The following is an 11,687-nucleotide window of genomic DNA, read 5'->3' as shown; positions in this document are numbered from 1 at the left end:
CAAGCCAAGGGTTAAGATCCCCTTACCGGTCATCTTTAAAAAAAAAAAAAAAGGGCCGGCCCAGTGGCGCACTGGATAGTGCGCCGCTTGGGAAGCGCGGCGGCGCTCCCGCCCGAGGGTTCGGATCCCACATACAGACCAGTTCCCGCTCACTGGCTGAGCGAGGCGTGGGGGCAACGCCGAGGGTTGTGATCCCGTTGCCAGTCCCCGGCCCGGTACGGGGGCAACACTGAGGGTTGCGATCCGTTGCCAGACACGGAAAAAGAAAAAAAAAAAAAAATTTTTTTTTTGTTTCTTTTTTTAGTCGAAGGTCCCTTACTAGTCTTGCTTCCATGAGTGGCCATGACCAGGGGAAAAGGGAAGGGAACCAGCTGGCATAGGGAGGGGTCACCTCTACAACATCCCATGTATACACAAAACTGAGACAAGAGCAGAGTTGCTACTGCAGTTAGAAGTCGGCGGCAAGGGAAGGGGGAAGAACTGGTAAGGACTAGGGGAGCTGTTAAAAAAATATATATATATGGGCCGGCCCGGTGGCGCACTGCTACAGTGCGCCGCTTGGGAAGCGTGGTGGCGCTCCCGCCGAGGCTTCGGATCCCACATACAGCGCAGCCGCTCCCTGGCTGAGCGAGGGGCAGGAGCAACGCCGGGGGTTGCGATCCCGTGGCCGGTCCCGGTCCGGGTGCGACACTGAGGGTTGCGATCCGTTGCCGGTCACGAAAAAAGAAAAAAAAAAAGAAAAAAAAAAAAAATACAATCCCACCCCCTCCAACTGGGGTGCTAAGGGAAACCTGGTGTGCTTCAACCCAAGAGGAATCAGAAGATCAAAAGTGGTTTGGGAAGGTAAGAACCGTCAGGGATAGAGGCAGGAGGAAGGTCCAGGGGATGAGGTCGGGGGGGGTGGGGGGCTGTTTGGCAACTGCGGTGAAGGGAAATATATTTAATAGGGACGAATGTAAAATTTTGTAGTAAGAATTTAAATTCTACATTACACAAATTGGAAGACCTCCCCTAATAGCTATTTCTATGAAGTCTGGGCAGATTTTTATCACATCAATCTGAGTCAATAGTGTGATGTGTCTGCCAAAAGTAGCTGTAAGAAGCTACTCCCTACAGTGTCCCAGGAATTGAAGGAAACGGTCCCAGTGTCCTCTGTGCTAACAGACCATGTCCAGTGCTGGGGCCACATTTAAGAACTAAGAAAGGATCCTTCAGAAGCCATTTCACTGGAGAAAAGAAGACGTTCCCAGCCACACCTGCTCATTTAACAACTCCCGTGACCCTCACTCAGGGACTGCCAGGAAAAGGATAAACCCTAAAGAGCAAGGTCTAGTGTGCAGGAGACCTGAGTCTAGCCTCAAATCTAACAATGAGCTGCTGCTTGGAGGACAAGAGGGCTCAATTCAACTATCACATGTTGCCTCCTAAAGTAATGAGCTCTGCATCAACAAAAATGCTCAAGTAAGGGCAGTCTGTTGAGGATACAAAAGAGCAAGATTTATACTAGAGGCTGGACTACAGTGTATAAGCTCTAAGATCCCTGGCATTTCTAAGTGCTAGGAAATCTGTTCTGAGCTTCCGACACCACCCCTGGCACTGGAAGCAGCCTGTGATCCTGTGTTTGCATACTGTCCACACACTGACTTGAGTTACGTGGCTATATATACATGGCCTGTAGCCAATACATAAGGGTGACAGGAGGACACTTCCAGAACAGGCTCATTTGAGCAAGAAGAGTGATGACAGCACCCATTTATTTTTAAGAGTGAATAGTCCTATTATTATAATCACTCTCCTTGCAAATATCCTCAGCTCAACTCCCCTCTCACTCCATAGTATAGACCTGATAAAGCTCCCACTCTGGTTGTACACAACTATCTACCTTCTCTGTGCCTGCACCGACAAGTCATTTGACATGATTGGCAGAGTCACACAATGGGCATCTGGTTGCACCCTAAATGCATGAATATGCACTTTTGCAGGGGGGTATGGAGATCCAAACCCTTGACCTTGGTGTTACCAACGGCGCTCTAACCAACTGAAATAACTGGCCAGCTCGAGTACACACCTCTAAAGGGCACTCAGCAATCTTGCCACATTTTCCTTGCATGTTAACTGAGCCATCAGACAGGAACTCCCTCACCCTCACCTTTCTGCCAAATCTCCACACACCTGCAACTGTACTGTCTTCTCCTTCCTTCCTCTACAATGGAGGAAGGGCCCCCTCCTACCAAAAGCAAATCTGCCCACTTTGGCCCTGGAGCCCTTCCTCTCAGAGCTCACAACAAAGTCCAGCACACTCTTCTCTGAGCTCCAGGCTTGTTATCCAGCTGCCCATTTCCCACCTGCTCTTCATTGTTTCAATGGGCAAGACAAAATGGCAAAACACTCTCATTCTTCCACAAACCTGCCTCCCCCATTGTTCGCTATCTACCTGGAAGTCATTCTGCCTCTCACCATCTTGGCCTCACATCCAGTCCATTGGCAAGTCCTACCAGCTCTGTAGTCACTTCTCTGCCACCACCATCTCCTGCTTAGACTACTGCAACAGCTGCCTAACATAAGCTCCCTGCGTCCATGACTGCTGTCTTCCATCAGACCAGGTCCCTCTCGTGAAAATACCCATCGTGCCAAGAACAGAATGCAGTTGCTGTGATGACTGTGAGGCCCTGCACCGTCTGGCTCCGGCATACTTCTCCATCACCTTGCTCACCAGGCTTCAGCTGCCTGTCTTCTACCAGCTCCTGAACATCCCAAACTCTTGCCAACTTCAACTTTAGCACTTCCTGTTCTTTCTATCAAACACTTTTGGCTGGCACTTTGTTCTTCAGATTTCAGCTTAAATCACAGCTCAAAGGCGATGCATGAATATTCTCCTTAGAACACTACACAGCCCTTCCTCCAGTGAGCACAAGCACTGCAGGGGACAGATCAAAATAAAAGGGGCCAGATTAGATAAAGAATCCATCACTTGTTGGTCCACCACCATTTATGGTTCAGTAAAGACCATAAATCCTTGTCCAACACTAGAGTCAGCACCAGAGGATTAGCTGAGCAAAAAGGTTAGTTGATAAGTCACTAGAAATATGCCCGTCAGTTCAGAAAGAAACTTAGTTCCACTTTAGACTTCTCAACAAAAATGGCAATTATAGGGCCGAGCCCCTGGCGCACTCAGGAGAGTGCAGTGCTGGGAGCACAGCAGCGCTCCCGCCGCGGGTTCAGATCCTATATAGGGATGACCAGTGCGCTCACAGCACTCACTGGCTGAGCGCGGTGCGGCCGGTCTCAAAAAAAAAAAAAAAAAAAAAAAAGGCAATTATAGAAAAATGGGACACAGAGGCCAGGTATGAAGGCAAGGCCAGAATCCGACCAGACTTGGTCCCAGCTGCCAAAGTCTGCTCTAGAGAAACCCAAGGGAGATGCCGGCTACATCCCAGCCTCGCAACCAGGTGCACCTTCTTCCCTTCCTCCTCCCATGTCCTTTACTGGTCCCTTGTTCTCGTTCCAAACTTGAACTCCAAGCTCTCCTCATAACCAACTCCTGGATCACTTTTCATCTTGACACAGCCAACTCATTTCATTTAATACACTGATGAATTTCAAAACTCTATTTTCAGTTTTACCTCATGGGCTGGGTGCTAGGGATTAACACAAAAATGAGGAAGTCATTATCCTTGCCTTAGAGCCTCAAAACCCCCATTAGACCACTAAAGATTAACCTAAACAAATAACTATTAGGCAACTTAAACATGGCACAAGACATGAGTGATATAAACGAATTATTAGAGGGACTGCCTTCCATTCCAATTGTCAAGTATGGCTTTGCAGGTGGCTCCGAAGCAGGCTGTTGTAGGATAAGACAGATAAAACACATTACTAAGGTTGGAAATGATCTGAGAGGTAATCTAAACTTGTACCCTTTACATACATCAATTCTAATATACCAACAAATTTTGTAGAGTGCGCCATTGATTTAACAACTGTGTAGGCTGGGGATGAAAGAACCAGCTGGCAAGCTCCTTTTGACACTGTGAAGTGCATTGCATTTTCAGATCAGAAACACAAGGGACAGGGAGAAATGTCTTAGAATCTAGAAAATCCGATCTGAATAGGAAAGAATGTAAAAGGATATAAAAGAAACTGTTAAAAGTTTTTGGGGGGTGGTAGAAAATGTTTGCCTTATTTTCTAGTTTTTCTCTAAGTCATGTAAGGCTTTTGCAATATAAAAGAACAAATTCACTTTGAAACTTTATTGTAGCAGCAAAGTCTTTCACCGGTGGATGGCAGTTCAATAGCATTTCTTTTTCACAAAGTACTCTGTGCTATTTATCTGATCATTACGTTAAACCTCTACACTTTAAGCAGTTCGTGCTGATGATCCCAAGTTTCTTAAAGGGCAATTCTCTGGCACCAGCGGCCCCCAGCAGTGATGGGAAAGCAAATACACCATGTAAATATAACCATCCCCCAACGCATGCAACCAGCTCCTACACTCTTGCTGTCACTGTTTCCACTACCATCCCATACGTTTCAGCTTCCAGCATGATATATTCTCACCACAGTATCCTCCATACCAAGCAGGACAGCCACTTCTATCTCTGCATATGACTGAAATGCCTCTACTCTTTCCTTTACCAGTATGTCTTATGGGAGAACAGATTTTGACACACATTCTTAACTTCAAAAATGCCAAGAGGCCTTTTCCCTCAGTGGTTGCCAAGCTGGGGCCACTGAACTAATACTGAAGTGCTCAAGCAATTTTCAAATTTTCAAAACTCCACACAGAAATCAGCAGTGAGCTTCCCAGACTTTAATAGCAGATTCAGTATCAACTCACTATGGTACATTGTTTATACTATATTAACTGGATGCTCTAAAGAGTAGTAAACGCCAAAGGTGTGTGTGTGCACATCAGCGGGGAGGTAATCGGGTGCTGGGGTGAAGAGGTTTGTGTGTATTTGGGGAGGAAGGAGAATATCCCAAAGCCAAGGAGACACTGCAAAACTACCTGTACATGTTTCATCATAGATGCAAACTCTCTGCCCCACACTCTTCCACAGTTCAATGTCCTTTCTATCTGAGGAGCGATTTCTGCCACTCTCACCAGTCTCCTGTGTTCCATCCTAAACCTGGCAAACAAAAGCGAGCAATGCACATGCCATCAGTTTGGAAAGTCACAGTGCATTAAGAACCCAAAAGGAGACAAGGCCTGGGGTTTTGTTTGCCACCATTAACAGCTGGGGCACTCTGGACAAATCACCTGGCCCTGATGGCACTCTCCTTTCTGAAAAATAAGTGGTTTCCAAATTATGATCAAAGACATTCCTCAGGGACTGCAGGAAAGGGGCAGGAGTGAGAACTGTGAGACTGAGGGGAGGACTCTGAGACCCCCTACCCCTGCCCAAACCAAATCCGCCCAAATGCTTTACTTATTAGCCTTACTTAAAATGTCATCTAAATGAAGACTTCTAAAGCAAAGTTGGAACTTCTGGAAATCACCTAATCCAATCCAATCTCCAGATTTAACCATCCCAGGATCAAGCTAATGTTTATTATTAATATTTACAGAGCATCTTCTAAGTGTTTTTAAATGTCTCATCCACCCTCCACATGAACTCTAGGATCAAAATCTAAGAGATGGGTATTATTTCCATGTTTACAGTTGGGGAAACTAAGGCTTAGACAGGTGAAATGGCTTATCCTATCACAAAGTGAGAAATGGAGGTGAGAGGATTTGAACCCAACTATTAATGTCTCCAAAGCCCTTTTACTTTCCCCTACACCTCATTGCCTGCCTTTCCAACCATACTAACTCCACCTCTTGAACTGCTTAAAGTTCCCCCACATCATTTTAGAAAAGTGAAACTGAGGAGTCAAAAGTGCTTCCTGCCAAAACCAGCTGGCACCCACTTCCCCCATTCACAGACCTAGAGACTAATGGGAAGAGAAGATGTGGGACAACGGACACAGAACTTCCTCCCAAGGGCTGGCCCGGTGGCACACTGCTACGGTGCGCCGCTTGGGAGCGCGGCGACGCTCCCGCCGAGGGTTCGGATCCCACATACAGACCGGCCGCTCTCTGGCTGAGCGAGGTGCGGGAGCAATGCCGAGGGTTGCGATCCCGTTGCCGGTCCCGGTCCGGTACGGGCGCGACACTGAGGGTTGCGATCCGTTGCCGGTCACGAAAAAAGACAAAAAGGAAAAAAAAAAAAAAGAACTTCCTCCCAGGCTTGCTGTTTCCCACTAATTAAATAACCATCGCTCCTTTAATCACATCTCTTACGGAAGATACTGATTTTCTGGACCTTGCAGGGTCTCCTCTCTTCTCCCTCTTTTTAGCTTCTCCAAAAGTCTGCATCATTTCCAATGCAGACTACATCAGAGGCTCCGTTCCTTAAATCAAGTTCTGACCAATGGCAGGTGAATTTGAAAGCTTACTTCCCAGCTCTTCTATCATTTGTGCCTCCAGTCCTGTAACGAATGGTCTTATGTATGCACCCATGCCCTTTTTCCCACACCTCACTTAAACCCAACTCCAAACCCAGTATCCCCTTTTCAACCATCTTAAGATTTTTTTTTTTTTTTTTTTTGCAGCTGGCCAGTATCCCCTTCTTAAATAACACATTTTGCACTGTATTTCTAGATGAGTTCTCATGGGGTGAAAAGAAAGAGTAGAGTACGAAGCAGAGAATCTAAAGGGAAAGGGTCAAACGAAACAGAGATTACCCTCCTAGGAACCCCTCCCCTCTGGGGCCTCTAAAGTACGCACAAACCCAAGACATGAGTGATGGTTAAAAAAATTTGGGTTTTATTGTTTTTGCTAAACAATACTAAAAAAAAAAAATTTTTTTTTTCATTTTGAAGGCAGGGCTTGAATTATTTAATTTTGATCCATTTATTTAATTAAAAAAAAAAGGAAGGGGAAAGAGATCATGGCCAAAAAATAGTAGTTAACCCCCACCCCACCCCAAAGCTCTAGCTACTCACATGAGCATCACCCACATCCCACTTGGTGCCTGATATTCAGATGGTGGCACACTCCGCCCCATAAGACTACCCTGAAGGCACGGGGGCAATGGGTGCCAGTTTTAGCTCTCAGCAGGTTAGTCAAGCCAGACAAACTGGTGGGCTAAATAAAGTCTAGAAATTCTTTCCAGGTTTTCTGCCCATCAGCTGAGCACATACAAACTGTCATAAGCTTGTAAAATTTATGGAGGGTGCAGCATAAGAGAAGAAGATGGCAGAAAAGAAACTATAGGTCACCCAAGCTTTTTCTTGGGTTAGTGGCTCTGAATATAGATTTAAAGAGAGATTGGGGTAGATGGACTCCAGGTTTCTTATAAAAGAAAATCATACCTCAAGGAGGACAAACTGAGATGTGCCATGCAAAAGAGTTCTTCCTGCAGGGGCACAGGAGAAAGGGCAGCTGATTCTCCCATTTGGAGAGTGGCGAGAAGGTTCTTTTAGTACCATGAAGTAAGACAAAAGGCAGAAGGAGAATCCTGAGGTTTGGACCAAACGTGAGACTGGTACATACACAGTTAAAGACTAAAAAGCCATCAGGACCCCTCAAAGCCAAGTCCCATCTGCACACACTGGCTCTACGAAGTGCTGCAGAAGATTCTTGCTATGAACACTCTTGCTTGGCAATGGGTGGTGGGGAGAGCAATACATTTTTATTTTCAGAGGGATGAGGTGGGAAGAGAGGCCATGATCTAGTAAAAAGAGACCTGCAAGAAGCAGAAAATATTTAGAGAACATTTTAATATATATTTTCATATATATATTTAAAGTTAAGAAAAATAAAACTAATTCAAGCCATGCCCTGTGCAAAAAAAAAAAGGAAAAAAAAAATTTAAAGTGAGACCTCTGTTTGCTGCTCTGGTCTCAACTTAAGAATCACAGTCAGCTTGTTACTTTTATTTTGAAGAAAAAATGTAAAAGTTTCTTTCAATCACTCAGAAGGCAAATATAGCCACTTATAAAAACAGAATGACAGGAACAGACTAGGAAAGGAAATTCAGAAGTGAAAGGGCAGAGTGGGAAAGGAATTTTCAAAAATAAAATTAACAAGATGACTGTTCCAGAAGGGGGCTGTGAAAAGGACATGGTGGACCAAAGTCTGTTAGTCAAGTAATGATTCAACTTTTAAATTACTCTCTTGTTCTTTTTTGTTGGGTGTTTTGTTTGTTCAAGTCTAAGACTGGGAAAGCTGACCCTTTGTTAACAAGAGCCAACAGGAAATATAGGATCCCTTCCCTCCCCCGGCCTGCCTCCGCTGAAGCCACCACTATCGCCTCCTTGGCTGGATGCTGGAAGAGTCCTCCATGTGCGGGACTCAGGATGACAGGGCAGCCTCCTTCTGTGGTTGCTGGGCTTGTGAACGTTGCAGTATCTTTTGGCTTTCCACATCTCTAAAATGTTTTTCAACCTGAAAGAGACCAGGCCAAGGTCAGAAAAGGAGATGGTTAAGCAAGATCTCCCAAATAATCGAGTCCAGGCTTGGACAGTCCCATCCCAGTTATCCAGCCCATGGATTACTCAGGCACCTTTGCCCTTGCTATCTATGGGCCCTTGCTACCTATAGGCCTTCCCAACCACAAGGGAGGCAGGAGCCTCTTGTTCTGGCCACAACTTTTGCATCTCCAGTTAAGATTAGCTAGAAGTAGTTAAATCTAAAAACTAAAATATACAGTCTTATCCTACTTTTTACATCCATGATGATGGCCTCAATGTTGCTCAGGGGAAAAAAAAGAGTAGGAGTGTTTCTTTAGTTTGTTTTGACAAATGCTCTAACTCAATCCAGAACATCAGGTGGTATATGCATGTAAAGTCAGAGACACGGATGGAAACTTATATGAACCAGTCCTTCCTAGAAGTGTGCCTGTGGCTGAGAAGAACCCAGCCTGGGATGAGAGGAACTGCTCAGGCCCAATACCATGGAATGGTCTGGCTAATTCCAAAAAGCCATGTGGCAGAGGACATGGGGTCAACCACTCACTTTATTCCACACTGCTCAGTGGTTCCATGCCCAGAGGAGTGTCCAAGCCACAGCTGCAGAGCCCCATAGCACAGGGTAGCAGGGCAGTCAGGCAAGGTTGTTAGAGGAGGCAATGACTGTAGCACAATGCCTTGCTCTGATGCTGGAGGGTGAAGGCCAAGAAACCATACTCTCCCTAAAGTTGTACGGCTCCTTTACTTACTATTTTGCGTACATGGCTCAGTGCACTCCCCTCTTTGCCTTTACAGTTTTCCACTTGATATGGGGGTGTAATAACAACTTCTTCCATGACTACAATGTTTTTTTCTTGCCATTTACAGTCTTTAATGCTGGAAGGAGAAGAGAGAAGGTGAAATGTTACCTCTTGAGGGCATCCCACACCTCCTGCCTGATGAATAAATAACTCCAGAAGGCTGACCCAAGTTCCCAGCTCACCACTCAAGCCAACAACTAGATGCCAGTAGCCCATAGAGAGGAGTAGCCAATACTGGCCAGCCAACAACAACAAAAAAAAAGCAGCAGCCAAGAAACATTCCCTGGGCACCACTGGCTAGAAAAGCAATGAAACTGAAGCACATTATTCCAAGTAGAGCCCGGAATTGTTACTTGGAAGCATCTGGGACCTGGAGAACCATAAAAAGTTTGGTGGCAGCTTCAGAAGTCCAAACCAAATTCAGTTACAAATAACTAGACTGAAGACACTAGACCCAACTTAGATAGCAGCCTAGGGCAGAGGTTGGCAAACTTTTTTCATCAAGGGTCAGCCAGTAAATATTTCAGGTTTTGCAGGCCATATGGTCTCTGTCACAACTTCTGAATTTTGTCGCTGTAATGCAAAAGCAGCCACGGAAAATACATAAACAAATGCACAGATCTGGCCTTCTGGCATAGTTTGCCAACCCTTGGCCTAGGGAGAAATACCACCTTTAGAAAGACAAGTAAACAAACTCCCCATCTTACTGTGACCTGTACTCTGCTCCCTCCTCCCCCAACGGGAACTGCTCCTCAATCTGCCCCCTCTCGATTTTCAGACAGCTGGGCACTTGCCAGACCAGGAAAACCCATTCTAGTTCACACTTGGGGAACCCCAGGGCAGCTGATGCTACTAAGAGAGCTCCTTCACATACCTGTAAATGTTCAGATACTCACACCATGGCCTCAAACAGTTCTGATGCCAGCTGCCATCTGTGCACCAGACCAGGGTGGTTAAATAGGGTAACAGAAGGCAGCAGGGGGAAGGGGGAGTGTCAAATGTTCCAGGTTTTCAGCAGCTAGGGATGCTAGTGGAGAGTAAAATGACTTCTGCTGTGACAAAATGTCTTTTAGGAGGTGGTATAGTGGCGGCCTTCTGCTCTCCCTAACTCCCTCTGTTCATCCTAATGTACAATTGGGAAAAGTGATATAACTTTCCCTTAATAAAACTGCATCAGCTTTTACAGAAAGGCACAATAATAGAATAATAAAAGAGAAAAACTTCACTAGTTCTAAATTATGGACTACTAGGTTTGAAAGGGACTCTTAGGGATAATCTAATCCAAAACTACTAAGTTTTAAAGACAAGAAACTTAGAAGACAACTTGTCCACAATTACACTATTCTTCTGTGCAGAAAGGAGGCAAAGAGCACCTGCACCTCTGGATGCAGGGGTATTGCCAATACACTACCCAATTCTCTTGGAGATTTTTAGGAAGACAACCACCCAAAAGTCTGCCACCAGACAGCACAGCCAGCAGCATCACCCCTGGGGACAAGGGACCCCTATGCTCCCCCAACTCACGTCTTGTGAATGGTCTGGAAGAGCTGCTGGCCCTCTAGGGAGACACCAGCACTGATTGCATAGGCCTGGCTCAGCTTCTCCTCCTTCTCTGTCCGTGCTTTGCTGGCAAGCTAGTGTGGGGGAGAGGAAAGACACTCAGAGAAGTATTCACCTTCATTCTTCACAACAGTCAGGACTTAAGCTAAGGAAAGGAGCCAGAAAAGACTGGTTTGGATAGATTCCGTTTTCTCAGAGATCAAATGTGAAGCAAGCTAAAAAAAAAAAAAAAAAAAAAAAAAACCCAACATACCCAATCAGTTACTGATACTCCTGGCAAACATTCCTTCCTTCCTTCTAATACTTACTGAGTGTCTACCATGTGCCAGACATTCACTATACTAGGCTAGAGATACTGCCTGAAGGGGGGTGGAGGAGAGACTATGAACAAATAATCAAAAACAAATAAGGTAACTTCAGACAGTGCTAGGAAGAAAATAAAGCAGGGTAACATCATAGAGTGTGATGGGGGAGGCTATTTAATGGGAAGTAATGGCTAGAAGTAAAAGGCAATATATATATTTAAAGGAGAAAATTGAGAATTTCTATCAGCTACTGTGCTAGAGCCTCAGGTTTAAAAATTAATGTATACAGGGCCGGCCCATGGTTCACTCGGGAGAGTACGGTGCTGATAACACCAAGGCCATGAGTTCGGATCCCTATATAGGGATGGCCGGTTAGCTCACTTGGGAGAGCGTGGTGCTGACAACCCCAAGTCAAGGTTTAAGATCCCGTTACCAGTCATCTTTAAAAAAAAAAAAAAAAATTGGGGCCGGCCCAGTGGCGCACTAGATAAGTGCGCCGCTTGGGAAGCGCGGCAGCGCTCCCGCCCGAGGGTTCGGATCCCACATACAGACCGGTTCCCGCTCACTG

At 45.6% G+C, this 11,687-nt stretch overlaps 1 protein-coding gene across 1 annotated transcript in view; it reads right to left on the bottom strand.

Annotated features, from left to right (window-relative positions):
* Positions 1–6,874: 6,874 nt before the first annotated feature.
* LSM12 (LSM12 homolog (S. cerevisiae)) overlaps positions 6,875–11,687 on the bottom strand; it is a 22,142-nt gene continuing 17,329 nt past the window's right edge. The window contains exons 4-6 of the mRNA XM_008574392.1: positions 10,779–10,888; positions 9,204–9,330; positions 6,875–8,431 (exon numbers count right to left, since the gene is read on the bottom strand). Coding sequence (XP_008572614.1) covers positions 8,339–8,431; positions 9,204–9,330; positions 10,779–10,888 — 330 coding nt within the window. The 3' untranslated portion in view covers positions 6,875–8,338. The remainder of the gene's footprint in view (positions 8,432–9,203; positions 9,331–10,778; positions 10,889–11,687) is intronic.

Source organism: Galeopterus variegatus, unplaced genomic scaffold, assembly GCF_000696425.1.
Source record: "Galeopterus variegatus unplaced genomic scaffold, G_variegatus-3.0.2 Scaffold1037, whole genome shotgun sequence".
NCBI lineage: Eukaryota > Metazoa > Chordata > Mammalia > Dermoptera > Cynocephalidae > Galeopterus > Galeopterus variegatus.
Note: the sequence above shows the minus strand (reverse complement) of the source record. Positions and strands in the feature narration are given on the sequence as shown.